This window comes from Oryzias melastigma, linkage group LG2 (genome assembly GCF_002922805.2).
Source record: "Oryzias melastigma strain HK-1 linkage group LG2, ASM292280v2, whole genome shotgun sequence".
NCBI lineage: Eukaryota > Metazoa > Chordata > Actinopteri > Beloniformes > Adrianichthyidae > Oryzias > Oryzias melastigma.
Genome location: NC_050513.1, coordinates 19,555,272 through 19,576,859, shown reverse-complemented (window position 1 = coordinate 19,576,859; position 21,588 = coordinate 19,555,272). Strand labels below are relative to the sequence as shown.

General features: G+C 37.8%; 1 protein-coding gene across 3 annotated transcripts in view; it reads left to right on the top strand.

Moving 5' to 3' along the window:
* The first annotated feature begins 8,380 nt into the window (after positions 1-8,380).
* The window catches only part of LOC112156608 (inactive dipeptidyl peptidase 10), a 122,633-nt gene continuing 109,425 nt past the window's right edge, over positions 8,381-21,588 (top strand). For 2 of the 3 annotated variants that reach the window (XM_024288844.2, XM_024288845.2), the window contains exon 1: positions 8,381-8,823. In XM_024288844.2, coding sequence (XP_024144612.1) covers positions 8,764-8,823 — 60 coding nt within the window. In that variant the 5' untranslated portion in view covers positions 8,381-8,763. The remainder of the gene's footprint in view (positions 8,824-21,588) is intronic. The other variant, XM_024288841.2, reaches the window with a different exon arrangement.

Below are 21,588 nucleotides of genomic sequence, written 5' to 3'. Positions count from 1 at the left end.
TGTATCGTTGGAGCTCCTGTTCACGTCTCTCTGTGAGTTGCCGTTCTTCTGCCAGTTTTAGTTGCATGTCTTGCAGCAACTCCCAGTGTAATACAGCTCTCCTCAGTGGCAATTCTCCTCTGTTTCAGTTGGGTTACAAGCTAATTTCTCTGGAAAAGCTTTTGGAGTAGGAAGTCCCGTTCTTCTTTCGGAGCGGACAAATACTTTTTAATGGGAGCTCTTGTTGGTTTCTCCTCATCAGAAGGAACTTTTGGAACATCTGAAGGTTTGGCTTCAGAAGCAACCATTTAAGCAGATTTGCTGCTTCTTTTCATGTTTCTCTTAATAATAAAAAATATAACTTTGAGAAGTGATTTGAATGTGATATAAAACACGGAGTGTTTGGTACACAGAAGTGCTTGAATCTCTTGAGGTTCCTTGGTGGGTCTCTGGGTCTGGGTTTGTCTCGGTGGGTCTTTAGCAACTAAAGATGTCTAAGTCAGCGTTTCAGTCCTATTCTAGGATTTACTGATGCAATTGCAGTGATGTAAAACGACATCACACAAGAATAAATGATTGAATATGATATAAAGACAATGACAAATGCCGGAGATTCTTGATAAACAGCTAGGAACGTACCATTACGTGGAACAAAGGGGGAGGGGTGATCGCAGTGGTACAGTCCAGCTAAACGCGGGAAGAGTCTGATTTCAGAGCACGCGCGTGGGTAAACAACAGTTTCTGGAAGCATTTCCGGGTAATTTGGTGACAGAAACGCTGAGCGGCAACTTTGTGAAATGAAAACCAAACTTGGAGAAAGATTTAGGAACCGTTCATCCATCCACGCGGCTGGAGGAGAGAAGACATGCTAGCTGCAGCGACATGGAACTCCTGAGAAGTGCAGGTAGACCACGTCCTTCCGCGACACCAAATAGTTCCTTCTAGACATGAATTCTCCTTAAAAACAAAGGTTAAACTAAATATTTCTTTTTTTAAATGTGTTCATCAGCTTGCTATTTTAAAAGTAAAGTAAAAAACAAAAATGTCCAGTGAAACTCCAAAAATTCCCAGTCAGTAACTTTTTCTTGTTAATCTAAGGTAAAAAAATAAAGCAATTAAAAGGGTTTTAACTAGGAGAGAGAAGCATTTGGCTTCATTCAGTTGTCTAAAAGTTCTGATCAAAAATAATTTTTGGGAAAAAAAAAGCTTGTACTGATTATTTCTTAACCCTGTGACACCTGAATCTATTACCAACCATAAAAAAAATGTTTCTGTATTCAATAATGCTTAGATAGTAAATAGATAATTTTAGGTTTGTTGCTAATCAGCAAACAAGCAGCTTCTATAGTATGAACAAAAGAAAACACTTGTTCTCATCTGCAGTCTGAAGATATTTTTATTTATCCAGATTATTCACTCTGTTTACTGACAGAACTAATAAACCACTACTATGAACTAAAAAAGACACAAACATAAAATGTAACTGTCCTTTCAATGCAGAAAGTGTGCATTGTTTTAGTAAAACTGTTGTTTTTGTGTGAGCAAAGATGAATGTTGCAATCTCCACATTTGAGTCTGGCTCTTTTATTGTGAAAATCTTCAGTGTTGATGCTCATTTATCACCTCTGGTCAGAGTTTCATCATCTGTGTGGACCTCCTGTGCAGGAATCACTTCGTCTGGACCTTAACAGTTCTCTCATACTTCAATAGAAAAGATGAGCTGCTGGTTTCCATCCTGGAGCTTCAGCACCAGCAGGTTGATGTTCATGATGTTCTCGTCAGTCTTCATCTGCTGCAATCATCTGTCCACTCTCTGCTGCTGATTTAATCACCTGTTTTTAAATGAAAAACATTTAGAAAAAAAGTATTTTGATCTATTCCGTGTGTGTTGAGGTTTTATGTTTTTTAAGGTGTTTTTAATTGACACCACTATCACCCCGGGAGCGCCGTCCGGATTCAACACTGATATTTTGCTGTTGCACGTTCTAGGTAGCAAGCCAGACACAATTATGAGTTTCACCAGATAAATAGCTAAAATACCAATCCTGGTGTACCGCCCCCATGTGGCCTGGTCAGTTTTTATGACAGGATTTTTTTTTCTGATGAAGATTTAAAATTTCTGGAGAAAAAAAGAGAACAAACATGTCAGCAAATATTGCTTGAGCTGATTTGTTTTCTGGAGATAATATATTTTCTTATCACGGAAAAAAAAAAAACAATTGTTTCCTCAATAAAATGGATTAGAAAACTACATTTTGGTTGCATCGAAGTTTTTGAATACATTTACTTGCAGTTCAGAGATAAGTAAAAATATGTAAAGGTTTGTTGGAGATTTGTGCCAAAATGTCCAGTTTTTCTCTTAGAAACAACTTTCAAATTAGCCGTAGTTGTTTGAGACGAAAATCAGCGACATTAAGTCACCTCCAATGAAAATCTATTTTTTCTGTTTTCTTGCTTCAAGAAGACAAACTAGACACAATATTAGCAGACGGGGGAGTTAGCCGTTATTTCAGAAGACTAGAAATGGGAAAGTTGCTTCACTAATTTACAAAAAGACAGCAAAACCACACATTTGCTGTCAATACATAACACTATTGTAAGACACACAAAAATAATGACAAATGTCCTTTAACATCTTAACATTCACGTGACTTTTCCATCGGATCCTTTGTCTTACCGGAGCAACGTTTCACTTTTGGATTTCACCACTTAACCTTTACATCTGAAACCATGCGGTGGACCCAAAGGTCCAATTAAAGTAAGAGAGAGGAGCTGGAAGTCTTAATGTCCTGCTTTATTAGTCCACTCAACTCATTTATGACCTTCTCAAGCCCATCCAATCCATAGAAATGTTACCGTCATAATGCCCAGCCGATGCTCGGTCTAACAATACGTTAATATCACTCTGTTAGCTTTAGTGTTCGGTAAAAATGGAAACAAACCCTTGCGGTTTAATATACAATGACTTAAGCTGTGTTTGAGGCTTCTGTCACAAATAAACCACAATGCAGATGTGGATTCATGACCGTCAGAGCTGAGAGGACGCCACGTGACAGGAAATCAGGAGCTGCAGACGGGCGCCGTCTCTTCACTTCATGTCTTTTTTTATTTGGCGTTGCATTTTGAGACAACCTTTATGTCCAATTACCTCTTACAGCAACTGAACTCTATTGGGAGATAAAAATCAAACGCGCAAATTACAATCAGATAGCACCTTAAAGATCCACTCCTATCATCTTTTGATTTAGTTTAAAATAGTTCCAGACAGATTTTTAATTAATATTTTTAGCCAAAATCAAACCCTACATTTTTTTGACAGTTTTCTAGGACATAGTTTCTGCAGAGCTACAAGAGTTCATTAGACATTGACCTCTGAGTTGTTGGCGGGACTGTAGAAGAAAAAACGATTCGGTTACTATGATAATTTGTGGTCGCTGATCCCATTCACTTTCTATTTTGGGTCATTGTGAATGATCCGATTTGATCTGATTCACTTACCTAAAATTAACTCAGGACATCTTCAGCCAAAAATTCAACCGGTGTGACTCGGAGATAAATATCTGGGTACCGAACAGTGCAGGTGACATTTTCCAGATTTGTTGTATTTGTTGAAAGATAACAAAGTGTAAATTAAATATATCAATTTTTTTTCTTTTTTTTAGCAATTGAATAATGATATATGTTAATTTGATTAATAACTTGCCTCAGACAGATCGATCTGGATCTTAGAATAGAGATCAATTAAGAAAACTAATCTCTATCGCCTACCAACAAGAAGGTCGTGAGTCCAAATCCAGACCAAGTCATACCAAAGACTCTAAAACTGGACCAATGACTATCTGCTTCTTACTTGGCTTAAAATGGTTGGATTGGTGGTTAAACCACCAAATGACCACTGTGTTTGGTGATTTAACCCTCAAATGATTCCCTATCGCTGCTGGGTCTGCAGGTCACCCCTCCCGCAGTGGATTAGTCAAATGTGGAGTACAAATTTTACACATCTAGGTGTGTGACAACTAATGGGAGTTTTGGTCCATTTTGAGTGACATGAGTTCTAAAATAGATAATTCATTGACAGTATCCCCTATAGTGCGGAAAACATGGTAATTTCCCAAATGTCCTCCATCAGGAGAAGGCCATAAGAACATGATACAAACATCAAATACACCAGTTCGTTGAGGTGGGTCTTCAAAGACGAGTAAAGTCAATTTGAAAAGAAATGACATTAAAAATATATATATAAACACGAAAGTGTCACAAATTAACATTAAAGCAGAAAATAACTGGCAATTACTCAAGTAACGCACCCCCCCGAAGTCGAGAAAATCAAAGAAAATGATCCTTAAATGAGAGGCGCTCATGACACGACTCCTAAAATGATCCGGCGCGTACTGGGAGTACGTATACATTACTGTAGATAATGTGCGGCGCCGATCGCTCACGCCGTGACAAACTGTAAATGCGGCTCATTAGCAGCCACTCAGCTCGCAGAGTGTTTTCCTTGATTACTCTGGTCCTGCACAGCTGCTCTAATTAAAGATGTTTCACCCAGGATTCCATTTGTTGCCAAAAACCATCGCAGTATGAAATTAACGGTGTTTCCTCACGAGAAAATAACGGAAGGAGCTTGGAGTAAACAGTGGAATTGGGATTATTGTTGTGGAAAACAAAAAAAGTGTAGAAATCCACAAAAAACAAACAACAAAAAAAAAACCAACCACGTCTTGAGATGTGTCAGATTTGTGAAGGAAACTTCTGCGTGTTTAATGATGCTTCCAACTTGTGAGCCTTTAATTACATTCTGTCAAGTAATTAAAGCAGCAGATCGGGATTCTCTCACAATGCGGCGCTTTAATGGGATTTGCGGATGCGGGCATTAAATGATGATCCGTGATGCCGGTTCAAAGAGAAATGACTGTGCAGGATGTGAAGACTTTCAAAACAAGAGGAAAAAAATAAAATATTACCTCGTTAATGATAGACTTTTTTTTAATGTGACCTTAATTATCGTGAAGGTTTCAATTTCAGATTAAGACGCTGGAATGAAGTCATAAGTAAGGAAGTAATAAGAGAAATGCTGTAAATGTAATTTAAATATTAAAAGTAAAATAGAATGATTGTATTACTACAAAGTCACCGTGACCTTTACACGATAGTAACTGGGATAGGCTCCAGCAACAACATGACCCTGAAAGAGATTAAACGGGTTTTAAAATATGGATGGATGGATGAATGAAAAATTAATGGATGATTGGATAGAGGGATGTATAAATGGATGAATAGAAAATAAATGGATGGACATGGGTGGATGGGTTGAAAAAGCAACGAATGAATGGATGTATTGAATATGGATGGATAGAAAGAACATGGAATGGAAAATGAATGGATAGAAAATGGGTGGGTCACTGAAAGCTGGATGGATAAAAATTGATGTATGGATGAAAAATGAATGGATGGAAAGATAAAATACAAAAGAATGTAAAATGATTAGATGGTTGGATGTAAAATGGATGTAAAATTGATGATTAGGTGGGAGAAATGGTTGAATTGATGTAAAATGGGTAAATCTATAATGGATTAATGGATGTATGGATAGAAAAGAAATGGGTGCATGGAGGGATAAAAAAACAGATTCATTGAAAATGAATATATGAATGAAAACTTGATGGATGGTTGGAAAATGAATACCTGGACACATGGAAAACGAATGGAAACTTGATGGATGGACAGATAGAAGAATAGAAAATGTATGTAAAATGAATGAATAGACGGATGAATGAATGGGATTCATGATTTTAAAGGCAAAATCTAGCTTTGAAACTAAGAAAAGAAGCTTATAACATGCTTCCAAATTGAGGTTTTGCTGAGGTCAAAAAGAAACTAATAGTGTGACTTTAGCATTTCATCCCCTGATGGTCTTAGCTTTAAAACTCCATTCATTTGATCTCAAAAAACAAAGTACTTCTTAAACTAGTTTAAAAATAGAGGCAGCAGTTCAATCAAATCTCTTTTTAAGGCACAAAATCTCATCTCAACAGGATAACATTTCTGTTTTACTTTAAGAAAATATTCCAAGCAACTAATCAAAAATACAAAAGTCCAAAATAGTTTAATATAATTTTTCCAAACAAAGGAAACGCATCTGAAATCCACTTGAATTCTGCTGAATGTTTGAGGTAGCGTCCACAAACTTCCACCATTCTAGATGTTCCTCATCTGCTACCGTTACTCACTATAGATCACGGTATCATCTGCAAACAATATGATCCACAGAGATTTCTGTCTAACCTCACCTGCCAGTCTGTCCATCGCCATGGAAACGAGTATATTTAACCGAGCTCCTCCCTCTGTATCCTGTCATAGACTTTCTCTTGATCTACACACTGTTGCTACTGTTGATATGGCATACATTTCACAAATCACTTGGTCACAAGTCATTTCACAGGTCGCGGACTTTTAGAGGGATCCACGTCTGATGCTAAAATGGTCCCTCAATTTATTGTAAGATAAATATTACCAACAAACAATCACAGTTTTTTGATGGGAGTCAACAAAAATGATGCCAAGAGTCATAAACGCTCCTCTCACATGAACCGAGATCCTTCACTTTACCAGCGACAGCAGTTTATCCGAACAAACAGCGACAAACCTGAAACAGGAGCGATGACGGCCCGACATGGGGAGAGACGAGTGGATCACACGTGAGCGGATTCATGAATGTTTTACACGCCGTCAGGAACTGATTTATGATCTCTGCGTGAGCTCCACCGCTCTAACAGATGCGCTGCATTACCCATAAATAAATTACAGGATGACAGCAGGATGAAAGCAGAAAGAATTCTTCACTTCAAAGTTCTCACCTCCGCTTGGAGTTTGGAGGCATATTTTGGCTAAACAAACTCAGAAGAGTGGATTTATGTGGTAAAACGCTGATGTTGTTATAGAGATGAGTGAAGGCTTTTATTGAGATGAAAAAAAAGATTGTTTTAAAGGTATTTTATTTTGAAAAATGAAAAAAGCAGTAATTGATTCACTGCTAATACTTAATCTTGTCATACTATTCCATTGAGGCATAAACCATTATTATTAATTTCTCAGTCATCATCAATTCACTTTTGTGAATTAAAAAGGACGCCATCCATACGTGACTACCAAATCAGAGTCCGTGGTTGGTCAAAGTTTGCCTGGTTTAACTTTTAACGCGTGTCCACTGGCTGCATGTTTTGTACATAGAGCCTGAAATCAAAATTGCATAAATTTTGCATAAAAACCAATTCATTCTCATCCCCAAGTCGTCATGGTTACGGTCCCTTCCGCATCACTTTTTGACGTTTTGAGTGTCCTAGCCCCCAGGTGCCCCGACCCCCGCCCGACAGCACCCGCAGACAATCAAGGCACAGCAAAAACCCAAGCCCCCACCCCCCTTCCCCCACATGGTACATCAGGTACTGTGCATTCGGTTCGGTTTAGAAATATCCAATCATGATAATTGGAATCAATCATCCAATCAATTTGAGCGTTTCCACTCAAAGTTGGACCCTCATAGTGCATGTGGGGTAAAGCTAGCAACAACGATAATAGAGGTCATCCAGCAAATCATGTTTTTCCACTTGGCTTTTGGTATTTGTATACACAAAGGATTTAATGTTGTTTGATAGAAGATTGTGGGCGGTGAAGAGAAATACAGCCACTTTCTTTTGTCGTAATGACCCTACGCCAATCAACAGGTTTCTGTAGCTCTGTGCTAACTGATCCATTTTTCTTTGGACCTACAACAAACAGCAGCCCAAAAATTGGTATGGTTTTGTCCGGGTCGATGGGTCCATTTTATGACGGAAATACTTAAAATACCGGACTGGACCGGACCGCTCAGTGAAAACGAGGCTCAAGAGACTTTCAGAGTCTGAGGAACCAGTTCCATTGGTTCAGCCAAGGTCCATGAGCTTTGGAGCTTTGACCTCAACCCAGTGGACCGCCTCTGGGAGGGAGATCAGGTCTCCTCATCCAACATCAGTGTCTGAGCTCACAAACGTGGAAGAATGATCAAAGATTTCCATAAACCTGTTGGAATGAAGGGTTGAAGTGGTGAAGGCGGGCATCATACTAATCCCCACGGATTACGGTGGAATCTCACCCGAGTTCATCCGCGCAAAGACAGATAACAGAATCCTTTTGGGTGATACGGTATTCAAGATTTTCATGATTTTTTTGTTATAATCCAGCTTTCAGATGGAACAAAGGCATCAGCAGCAGGAGGTTGTGGGAAGTCAAAAGGTTTAACTTCAACTGGCACCCGTCATATCAGAACTTCCCCCAACGTGTGGAGGAGGGCTTTGAATCCAACAGCTCCTACCATACGCCCGCAAAAATCTTCGCCTGGAGCGCATTTGCATTGTGATCAAGAAGTGTCTTCGCATGTGGGAGGCTCTGGCAAGCATCCTGGTTTCTAAACTGTCTGTCAGCTGCACGGGAAACAGCAGATAGTTGCTATAGAAGCAAAGAGGAGTGGAGAGCGGCGAGGAGAAGGGAGGACTGCATGCAAACGCGTTGACGGCTTTCAGAGGGAAACAAAAGGAAGGAAAACATCCATTTAAATGAGTGTGGAGACGCCTCAATAAGGAAGAGGAGCATCTTCATTATTTAGGTTTTTTAATTTTTTTAGCAGCACTTTCCATATTGGTCATCTATGAAAGGAAGTCTGAGAAGAAACTTCATTCATTTGGAGCTTTAAAAAATATTTTCTTTTGCATTCACATCAAATTTGATGAAACTTGAGGGGCCAAGATGAACCAAACTGCCTCCGTCTCGCATCAGATTGAGTGTCAGCCTGTCAAAGACATCAAGGTAAGACAGAAATGACCGCGATATGGTCTCAGCTAAAATCTCTGCTGAAGTTTATCCTCAAAAGCTGCAATTCTTAAGGCTGTATCCACATCTAAATTGCAGAAAACTTCTTTTCCTTTTCGCTTGTTTCATACTTCCCCTTATCTGTTGCATGGCAGGAATTTCAACGAGTCCCGTTGCACTTCTTTCAGATGCATTTATCACTTTGTGTTTACTGCTTTCATTTTTCGCCCTTAAGTCAGTTTTCTTCATCGCACCTTTTGTTGCTGCCTTCAGGTGTTGAAAAGCCTCTTATTTGTCAGGTTTTCTCTCTGAAGATGTTGTTAAAGAAGGTCCTAAATGAATGGATTAGATGTGTTAGTTTCGCAGAAGTGAAAGATGTGGCCTCACGTTGACTTGGATTGTTATGATAAATGTTTTTATCTGGATATTTAAAACACACACAGACATTTGATGCCCATCTATGCCTCAAACAAAGAAAATTCCGCATTTGAATAGCTTATTTTTTTCAACCGAGCTAATCTGACATTAGTTTTTGCTTCAGTTACGTCTAATGGAAAATGTAATATTAATACAACAAATTGTATAATCTTCAGGAATTCAGATTTAAGAATTTTTAGTACTATTCTTTTTTGCATTTGTTCACACAAACAACAGCAAAACGTCTTCTTCTTTTTTATGCTATCAGCATTTTTTATAGCTAATTTGCTATATAGTGGAAATAACTTTGTCTTCACTGACAATGTGTGTGCCACATCTGATTTAGATTTTTGGAATAAACTAATTCATAAACATTCATTCATTCATTAGAAACTGAGAAACTGAAATTGTTGGCACTTTTGATCTAGCATTTTGTTTGAGCCAGCATTATTTTGAGCTAGCATTCCTTTTGAGCTAGCATTTCTTTTGAGCTAGCATTTTTTTCAAGCATTACTTTTGAGCTAGCATTTCTTTTGAGCTAGCGTTTCTTTCACAGTAGCATCTCTTTCATTCATTTTGAGGGAGCATTTTTTAAAATCCCAGTGGTTATCCAGTCCTGAAAATGTCCATTGGTCCGGATCCAGTCTGCTTAATTTGATCCGGTTTGAGTCCTGAACCTTGAATTTGGTCTGTCTTCATACTGACGTCGGCCGGACATTTCAATGTAAACAAAACCACATGACTCAAGATCTCTTCAGTCGCTGTTTAGGGAATTACGAGTGTGCAAAGCAACAAGAGAGTAAACATTGGAAGTGCTAAGCTTTGCTATCTTTATCGGGATATCAATCTTTAAATTTCGCTGACTGATTTTTAATGTCGGCATCAAGGCCGGGTATACAACACTTATTGCTACTTTGGTACAGTGGAGATATGCTGCAAGGGGGGTTGCTGAGGAGACAACAAAGAAGGTATGCTGATAAGTGTTTATGACATTGATTTTCAGGAAGACAGTGTGAGAAACAGTGTGTATCTTGATAAAAGTGGTTTTAATGAGCCTGCGTTCATCTGACAAAGTGTCAATGAGTTGCGTTGTGTCATCAGTGTTTTACATCTGTCTGCGGCTCACAGGCTATGGTGGCCATTTTGGTCCTGTTACTCCGCTACAAGCACAGACTGTATTCAGACTAAGGAGTCTCATAGCAAACCGGAGCTCGTCTGATACTAACCAAGACCACCTTGAGAGTAGGGTCCAAGAGCGCTCCCAAAAATGTGTTCTCGATAATCGGGGGCAGCATACTCTGATTCACTTTGAGCGTAAAAGAGTTCTTAGATTTATTTTTTTTTTCTGGCTAACATTTTCTCCAAGATAGTCTTTACTTTGAGTTAGCACTTAGCAACAATTTAAATGGTTTAGCTTGACTAGTTTTTTGTTGTTTTGACACTAGCTGTGGTGTAGCAGCTAGTGGTTTTGTTTTGCTGTTGCTAACACCGTGGTAATTAGTTTTTATTGTCTTACTTACCTTGCTGTTAGCATGTTGCTAATGCCACTGCAAGAAAGTTCAAAAAAATCTTGAAGAAACTATGTCTCAAGAATCTATGACAAACTGGCTAAAGTGATTTTCTTCAAACATCATCTAATTTATTTATGAATTATAAATGAATACATTTATAAATGAATACATTTACCTGCTACATTTCCTGGCTTTTGTGTATACATATCGAAGCATTTAACATTGCTTTCAAAAATGACAATTGTTTCAATACGACAATTTCTGACTATAATTTATTTTCTTCACTATTACCTTTTTGACATTACTATTTAAAATGAGCGGTAAAATCTGTTAAGGGCTTCAGAAACTGTGAGCTTTTTAAGCATTTTTTTATGCCAACAATTCAACATAAATTGAGTTATTGTACTGTAATGTCCTGTATTGTACTTGTACTGCAAATTTTTGATGATTTGTCAAACATTTGAACCTTAGAAACATTTTTTTTTTGTTTTGCAAGTTCCAGACATGATATTAAGTCTTTGAACTTTTTTTTAATAATTTCTTTGCTAAAATATTTATCACCCTTGGGTGTGTATGTTTGACTCCTCAGTTGTTGTAAAATAAAGGTTTTTGAGTTTTTGATCGTCAGCATTTTAGCTAGTTATGACATCATTAAATCCTATCTATCCTATATTGACAAATAGGTACTATGAACAAACCTAAAAGTGTTATAACCACGCCTCTATTTGTGCTGTCCAAATATTAAACGAAACCATCAACTTTTGCATTCAATATGGTAGTATCAATTAGTAAATAGAGATCCAAACAGTTAGTTTGCTTTGTTAAATTATGCATTTTCAATTAAAATGAATGGGAACAAAATATTCCATATGACAAGCCTCCTAGTGGTCACTTGATGAATTGACCTGGCTTCAAATGTTTTTATTTTTATCCTTAACTAAGATGCTAACGAGCAACAATCTTTAGTAGATTTATTCCTCATGAAAATAGTTGGAATTAAAGTAATTTATCTAACTTAAACAAGAAATTAAATGCTTCTTAGAAGCTAAAATAAGTTTCCATGTTTGATTTTTACTGATCTTTGTGTCGTCCCGTCGTTGGTATTCTCGGGCAGAACAGCAAAACCTCCGACACCAAAACGTTTCATTATCGCTGCCAGTTTATGCAAAGCGCTTCTTAGCTGCAGATCCCCGAGACCGACAGCAACCCATGAGCAAAGTATAATCCGGCCGAATCCTGAGCGGCTGCAGCCCCTCAGCCGCACGGAGGTAATCTGGCAGGGAGGGGGGCTTTGATACGTAAGGAAATATGACCTTTTTGGGGGAAAAAACATGCAATATATTCAAGTGCTGATGTTGTTTTGAAGGAAGATTGTTGTCCTGTAATTGAATCCAGCAGCAACACTTGAAGACGTCTCTGATGATCAGGCTCTTGAGAAACGTGGATTTAAACCTCATGAACACACGGATGCAGCAATCCCGCCTTTAATAGAGCAAATCATAAAAACAATCACCCCGTCCACTTTCCACACCATCGCGGCGGGCGTCGCTCATCGAAACCACATCTCTGCTCATCCCCGCACACAATCAGGAAGTGATTTCCCAGCAAAGAGAAGCAAACGATTCCACCAAAATGATCAAGTCAAGAGGCAGAAGCTAAGAGGAAGATTTTCATGAACGTCTGTAAAATCCAGCTATCAGAGGGAGAAAGCTTCTTTATATTTTTAATTAAATGCCACTCAAATATATGAAAAAAGATTTTTATTGTGTTGCTCTCCAAACAAAATAGAAAAGGCGACAACAAAAGTGGTTTTCTTCAAATAGATGAAAAGCTTTTCAAAGCGTCTGACAGTTTCTTGTTTTTATTGTTGTAGCTTCAGAATGTTGAATATTTGCTGCTAGATTTGTCTTCAAATTCACAGAAACTTTATTTAGATATAACGAGGTTAAAGTGCCACATGATCATCTTTTGAGTTGTTTTGTTTTTTACCCTCAACTACGTTTTCACATGCTAGGCAATGTGTTCAAGCAAAAATGTTTGTTTAAAAGTGCGTAAATGTGCATATAAGCACCCACTTTCAAGGAAAAGTATATTTTCACTTTAACGTGCATAAATTAGCATTTCAGGCTTCTTTGAATTTCATGAATTTGGTAGTGGCACGATCAAGCTTTCCAAACTGTTTCAGTTTCATGCCGAAATTGAGAAATTTTCACCGCTTTGACATTTTGCACCAACTCTATATGGTAGATAGTGCTGCCACAAACAATTATTTTAATAGTTGACAAATCAGGTTATGCAAAAACTGGATGTAAAGCATCATCTTAACCACCATTAGCTTAAAACATACTAAAAACTAGATATATAGCATTACCTGCGACAATGCTGGTGTGAATGCTGAAAGCTGAATTTTGTCACTAAAGATGCTGAAAATGATAGAGAAAATTGCTGAAGTTGATAGCTGAAATCACTGAAGCTAATAGCTGAAAATGCTGAAGCTAATAGCTGAAAATGCTGAAGTTGATAGCTGAAATCGCTGAAGTTGATAGCTGAAATCACTGAAGCTAATAACTGAAAATCGCTGAAGTTGATAGCTGAAATAACTGAAGCTAATAGCTGAAAATGCTGAAGTTGATAGCTAAAATCCCTGAAGCTAATAGCTGAAAATCGCTGAAGTTGATAGCTGAAATCACTGAAGCTAATAGCTGAAAATGCTGAAGTTGATAGCTGAAATCACTGAAGCTAATAGCTGAAAATGCTGAAGCTAATAGCTGAAAATGCTGAAGTTGATAGCTGAAATCGCTGAAGTTGATAGCTGAAATCACTGAAGCTAATAACTGGAGATCGCTGAAGTTGATAGCTGAAATAACTGAAGCTAATAGCTGAAAATGCTGAAGTTGATAGCTAAAATCCCTGAAGCTAATTGCTGAAAATCGCTGAAGTTGATAGCTGAAATCACTGAAGCTAATAACTGAAAATCGCTGAAGTTGATAGCTGAAATCACTGAAGTTGATAGCTGAAAATGCTGAAGTTGATAGCTGAAATCACTGAAGTTGATAGCTGAAATCACTGAAGCTAATAACTGAAAATGCTGAAGCTGATAGCAGGCTGAAATATTAGTTAAATGCAAAATTATTCTAAAAACAAAACAAAAAAAACATAGGTTAGCCAAAACAGCTAGCATGTAGCAAAAATATTAGCTAAACTCCAAGATAGCTTTAAAAAACGTAATAAATGCAAAAATAGCCCAAAAATGAGAATAATGCCATCATAACTTTCAACTTTACTACACTCCGACTCCATATAACATAAAGTAACAACTAATCGACTATTAAATTAGTGTTTGACTATTTTAATAGTCGACTAATCTTGGCAGCCCTAATGGTAGACATGCGCTAGTAAACAGAAGAAGAAGAAAAAGAAGAGGAATTCCCTTTTTGACTATCTAGTGCCAACACCATGGACCAAATGTGCATTCAATTACTGACTTTTAGCCATGTGACGTATATTTTAGCCATTGACGTATAATAATTCACTGGACATATCAAGGTGTTGATGTCACCTACTGAAAACCTGTTTCCTTTAGGCCAGAGTCTTCTCCGTTCCTTACTGTTCATCTGAGTCAAGATTGCAGGGGAACTATCGTCACCAATCACGAGTGAGCTTGTGCGAAGTCCACACCCCTCCCACTGAAAGCAGCTCGAGAGAAGCTGTCAATCAAATGTTGGAGGCGGGGCCAGTGGGCACCACATCTTTTTACTGAGGCATCTGATTGGTCAATTTATAACTTGAATAACTTGCAATGAAGGCAAAATATTTAAAAAAAATAGGATTAGAAAGAATGTGCCACAAAGAAAGCATCAGAGCAAGAATGATTATTCTGACAAATTTATCAGTGGAAGTCGATGGGACTTTAACCTTCTTGGAGCCTGTGAGTATTTCCTGTTTGAAACATGAGAAGGGAGGGGTTGCTGTGTTCAGTTATTATACAGTCATTGTTTTAGCGTGTTCTTGTCCTGGTGTGTCCATAGCTTTTGTAGTTTGTTCAGCATTTTGTAATACTTTACTGGAATATTTTAGCTCTAAAACAGTGTCTGTGGCAATGCTCGATGTCTATTTTCTCAGTACAACACAGCTATTTTTTTTGAAAGATACATTTTCATTTTATACGGAAAGAAGTAAAGCGTTGAACCAATTAGCAAAAGTTTTGTAATTTGTTATATTTACAAATATTAGCTTTCATTAAATTACAATTTTGAGTTAATGAGTTTCTCTTTGTTAGCTGATCCAATGTTTCATTTTTTTACAGTGTAGTAAATTTGGTCTTTTTTTTTTACTGCAAAATTCATAGTCATTAATAACAAACTACTTTAGTGTTTTACAATAACGATGAAAGCGCACAGATAAAATGAATATCTGTAAATCCAAGAAAAAAAAAATCAAATTCAAGGTTAAAGCAACCGATTATCCATGTCATCTGTTTTAAATTCTGAAAAATTACATTTTTTTACTAAATTATACAAATCATGAAAGTACTTCAAATAGTCCGTCACATTCTAGTGTTTTTGTGCATGGTGATGACTCATGTACAGATGCATAAATACTCGACAAAACTTAGAAAAAACCAACACATCATGTCTTACTTTCTGATTCTACTGGTAATAAAAACAGGATTATTTAGATTCCTGGATTTCTTTTGGCTTTCTGTAAACAATACTTCTGCACAACAAACAAAATCAACAGGGTCTAAAATGAAATACACAGTTGCACACTTGGACATTTGAAATTCGGACATCAATTCAAAGAACTTGTTATGTTTATCTAAAACCAAACACTTCGAAGCTGATAACTTTTTTAAGACCTTCTTGTTACAGATTCGTAATAAAAAATGGGTTTGTTCGCGTCATTGCTAAGTCATCAAAAACAGTCGCTTCGGTTTTGCAAACGCACCAGTGCCAACCAGAGACTACGTTCACACCGCCGTCTGCATTGTGAGTTGAAATGATATAAAGTCTATGTAAATTCACATTTCAAGTTTTCACGTTCAAAACTCTCATGTTCACACAAGTTTCTACAACCGTTTTCTTGGTAGTCAATTAAATTTATTTATGTAGCCCAATATCACAAAAACAATTGTATCATTGGGCTCCATGCCAGTAATTAGACAAAAGTAGAAAGTCTGTCATAAAATATAAACAATAGCTGGTTGCTGAACTAAACTAAACTAAACAGACTAAACTGAACAGGTTATCTCTGCCCTTAGATCCTCCTTCTCGGTGGGGAAAAACTATGACTTCAGCAAAAAGAAGAAACCTCAGGGATCCCCACATGAAGGAGGCAGTTTGCCAGGAATATTAAAGAAGAATTATCTTATCTAACTCTACAACAACATATTTAAATAATCTTCATCCAGATGAACTGGGGGGGATGGGTGGGGGTGAGGTCCTCAGCCACGACAAGCCGGAGGCGTGGTCCACGGCCAAGAACAGAATATTTAATATTCGCCGTACAAAACGCACCATTAAAAGTGCGTTGTCCGCTGAAAGAGGTTGACCAATCAGGGACTCAGATTTGGTAGAGACATAACGATTTGGTTTAACCCACACAAGTAAAGATAAATCAAGTCCACCCCCCTGACATGAAAGCCATATCCGGAGTTACAAGAGAACACGAACTGTTTTGCATTTTTTGCCCAAATCGCAAAATGTGCACCGCTCTGACTTTTCACACTAAGTTTCTTCTAACTGTACGTGATGGACATGCACAAGTAAAGAAGAAGAAGCCCCTCCCTGCTTGTCCAGTGTGAACACTGTGGGCTAAACAGGCGTTCTTGACGACTAATGTACGTAGCTTGAAGGTTGAAATGCGTTCGGACTTTGAATTAAAATGTCGTTTTTTGGTAAAATCTAAAAACTTGTGTCACTTTACAGGACATAGTGTCTGCAGGGCGGCAAGAGTTCAATAGAAATTCATCTCTTAGTTGGGGGCGGGACTTTTGCCGTGCAGCAATCCTTTCTTCCTCTCTGTTTACGTGTTTCCGCTAGCTTACAACTCCTAACGACTAGGACTAGAAAAACCAAGACGTACATGAATCTAGTCGTCTACAGGTTACTGCATCAGAATGGGACAGAGAAGGGAGTTTGTGGTCCGCCAAGCTTGTTTTCTACGTCACAAAAGGTTTTTTTTTCAAACAAAATTTTTTCACCTGCTTCCGATTCATAACAGTTTGAAGATAGAAATACTCAAAAATGCAATTTTGAGTTTGATCTGTCCTCCATCATCTGAAAAATGCCCCAAGAACATGTTAAAAACACAATTTTTATTGAATGGATCTAAAACGACGATCAATTGAAGCACATTTTATTTTCATTTATAGAAAAAGTTCAGTTTCTTCTGCAAAATTACATATTTTTTTTTACTTTTTGACAACATTTTTTGTGTTCAAATATTTATATGCAGGTTTGATTTTGAAACATTTTACATCTCAATTTAAAAAGCAGAAATCTCCCATTAAAACATTTATTAAATTCAACCATTCAGTGCGAGCGCTCCTCAATGACATCTTCTTATTCATTATCTTTCCCCACTTTGTGCAGCCGCTGCTTTAAAGCCGGTTTGTTGCTAAGTAACGTGTTATTCAGAGACATTTTCATCATATACATCTCCGTTAAGTCCCGTTCGCACAGGGTCAGGAGAGTGGGAGTGTGGATGCGCTGGAATTTGCGGTGAGTCAGCCGCCAGAGCGCAGCGCGTCCCTTCGCCTGAATAGACGCCCAAAGACTTCCATTTTTCGCTTTCATTCCTGCCGTTTTTGAAATGATCACATCGTCTGTTTGAAAGGTGCGACCTCACCTGGACCTTAAAGGCTGAATAAATCCATCAGAGGAGGAATTGAATGACATAAAATTGATCAAAACAGCTTTAAATATACATTTACAACATAAAAAACATATAAGTTGTTTAAATCAAAGAAAGAATTCTCCTAAATTATAGACTAATCCTTTAAATCAACGTTCCAGTTCACTAACAGGGATTTTATTAACACTATTAGCCACTTTAATTTGCTGCTGAATAATTTCACTCTTTATTTTTCACATAAATGAAGCTTTGAAGCTGTAATCAGGAGTGCCGGAGCCAGAAATTAAGAAGCTCCGACGTCTATGAATCAAAGAAAAATATCATCTGACTGTTTCAAGACTAGGAGTTTCACAAATTAACTTTTGATTTATATTTTTTCCATCGTCAAAGAGCTATTTCTGTGTTATTGTGGGTGTAAAATACATGTTTTGTAAATAAGAAATGATTTTTTTTTAGCATCTAAAGGACATAAAAGCCTCCATATGAATAGTGGGCGGATGTGACAACAGTTAATAAGCAAATGAAAGCTATTCATGATCTTTATTTAGCATCTTAAATGAAAATATTAGAAAAATTCTAGTAACATCTATTAAAAACTAACACTTTGAGTTATTTTTACTAAATATTGAACATTTTAAGATCTTTCTAGGTTAACTATAACCTGTTTTATTGACCAAACCTTTACTGTGATCAAATACTGTATTTTTCTGAGTATAAGTTGTAGTTTTTTGCATAGTTATGCCATGGGTGCGACATTTATATGATATTTTTTTAAACAAATTGTATCATCTGTTTTCTGTATTGCCACTAAACACTGTGAGGTTACACCCGCTAACCTCTGTCTAACCAAAACTAGCCCGCAACTAAGACCACCGAGGTTCAACTCCAAACTAAAATAACTAAACCCAGCAGTGTACGACTGCTGATGACATAGAGGGGAAAAAGAACAAAAATAATAAAAAAAAGAAAATATAAATGTTTATTACTTAATTAGCATTTATTTCATTTAAATGAGTTACATTTATAAATTGATGTCTGAGGTGCACGCAGATGATAAACTATGTAGGTTTTTACATCCTGTTGACCTGAAGACATCTTGTTTGATCAACTCTACCTCCAGAATGAACAGATTTTATATGCAAAGAAAAAGTTTAGTAAAAATATTGATCTTTTATGAGTTAAAAGCACATATTATCTTATAATGCAATTCCATCATGGGAAGATTTCATGCTGCCACACTTTTTTTTGATAACCATTGCTGTGGTCATAAATATAGACACATTCTGTAATGGCGTCATTCCTCCTTGTCATTGGACGGCCACCACGCCACCTTAAAATGTGCCGACTGACCGATGTCAACTTTAAGGGAGAAATCCGTCCAGTCGCTGTAACATTTAAACATTTTCTTTAAACCTATGCAGTGGCATTTTGGGATATTTGACCATAGTATAGATACGGTTACATTGTTGAAGCGTGCATATATTTAGTCTATTATTGTTATTTAGTCCGTTAAGATGTCCATTCTTGTTCCTGTAGTTTGTTAAATACATTATTCTCAAAAGTACGACTTAGTCCAGAAGTTCAGTGCACCTTTATATGTTTTATGCTTTTTTTTTGCATTTGAAAATTTATAGTCCTAAATCTTGGATATTCAGAAAGGTGAACAACAACTTGTATGAACATATGTTACCAATAACACAACTCAAACTGTGCTTGAAATGATGGAAAATTGTAATAAAATGTTTGTTTACAAAATATTGTTAGCAAAACAAGACAAAGTCGAATCTGAAACGATTCAGTGAATCCAGTGTGAGGACGTTTCGGTCAACAGAGAGTTATTTTCATCAGACTTTCGCCACCCCCACCCCTCCTCCACCCCCACAGAGGTATCATCTGGCATTGCCGCCCACCTTCCTGCCATTTCCACATCGACACTGACGGATTTTGGGGGTCTGAATAAATCTTCCTCTGAGGTTCGGTGTTGTCAGGGCTGCCATCTGACTCCATTCAGTCTGACAGTGGGGGGGTGAGGTAAACCTTGGACTGCTTACTGTCACTGGAGGTGTCAGGGGTTCTCTCCTTTTAGCTGCTGGTGTCTGAAGGGACGCTGAGAAACTGTAACTGTTGCATCTTCATATAAAAGAATCTCCAAACGGTGAATAAGGTGCACCAGTTTTTATTTACATTCAACCACTCGATACATCCGAACACACCTGCTCCCAGGTTCGTCTGACTTCTACTTCTTTCGAACGTGTAACACACAGCTCTGTGTAACTAGCCTGCCCCCTGCTGGCCATATGATCTAACAATAAAGGTAATAACATTTCAGATTCAAGATACCACAGTAACGTTTCCAACAGCGCCCTCTGCTGGGGTTTCACAGTAAAAAAAGACCCCAGCTTTGTAACACCCACTCACTCCATCAGCTGGTGGTGAGTTCAAGGCCCATTATCTTGCTTTTTTTTGTCAGTCTTACTGTCGTCTTGCAAAATCCCACTTCTGACACCAAATTATGGCAAGCAGAGGAGCTGTATTTTAATAGATACCACAAAACACCATCATTCAGGTGATAAGTCATAAGTGGGTCCAACTTCTGTACAATCGTACGTTATATTTTAAGGACATCTCTTTAGGTGGTCGTACGAGCCTCAAGAGAACCGATTTCCTCTATGACCCTCCACAGATTCAGACAACCCCAACAACCTCTGCTAGAGTATTTCACAGTAGAATGTGTCTGTATGGGCCGCATTAATAAGTACTCGGTAAAATGATTTGCTGATTCATGATGGATCTCTTTCTCATGTGTGTTCGGGGTGTATTGTACTTTTTAGACCATCAATTCTTTTATTTTTTTCAAAAACCTAAAGTCTGTCTAATGTATGAATCCTGGTTCTGTTTACATACATGCAGTACTCGGCACTACAAATCTGCTCAAACGTTTACGTACGACTTTGGTGTGAAGAAGCACTGCCTGATGGATTATTGGAGTATTGTGGATACTGTAGTTAAAAGCCTGGAGGAGTGATACTTAGGCCATGTCTACACGTAGGCGGGTATTTCTACAAACGCATATCTGCTGACCTCCGTTTTAGAAAAAGTGTTGTGTCCACACGTGATCGTTTTAAAAATATTTCCATCCACACGTCCCCGCATACTTGCGCTCTTAGACGCAGTTATGAGCTTGTCAGAACAGAAGTTGACAGTGGAAAATTGGAATTTCGATAATAAATCCTCCAAATGGAAACACCACAATTTCGAAAAAAAAGTTTATGCGCTTACAATAGGTGGCATTTGGGGCGTATCGAAACTGACATTTTTCGCAAAATTGTTTTGGAAACACTTTTTTCGAAATAGATGCGCCTCTTTGTGTGTCTGTCCTGAGCGCAACATGTGGGCGGCAGGAGAGATCGAACAACTTCACGGCTTCATTTACAGCTACACTTCTGCAGCTTGGAGCCTAAAGATGCTGAACTCTCGTTTGAGGAAACGCGCGAGAGCAGGGACAGAAACTTAATGCATCTCGTTGTGTTTTTAAACAGAAAAAGGTCCAGCAGCTTACTTGCTGGAATGGTTATTTTAAAAAAAACCGCTGAACAGGTTTCTCACGCTCACCTGAGACTGTCAATAGACTCTGCGCGGCACGCGCTCTCCAGACAGAGCTGTGACGTCACCGCAATGCTCCTTTTTTAGTGAATCAAATAAAAAAAATACTTGTTCTCATTCATCGTCGTGTTTTTTATGACTTATCCCGTGAGTTGGTTTGTGCTTTATCGCAAGATGATGATTTAATGGAAACAGTGTCATTTCCAATCATTGTTTTTTTTCAAAATTCCTAGAATTTAGATAAAGTTTTGCGCAAATGTGTAATGGAAACGCAACTAGTACTGACGTGTATGCATTAATTGTCGCAAAAAGTGACGTTTAAAAACGCAAATCACCGGTTATTCATGTCCACACGCAGATGCAAAAACTGAGTTCT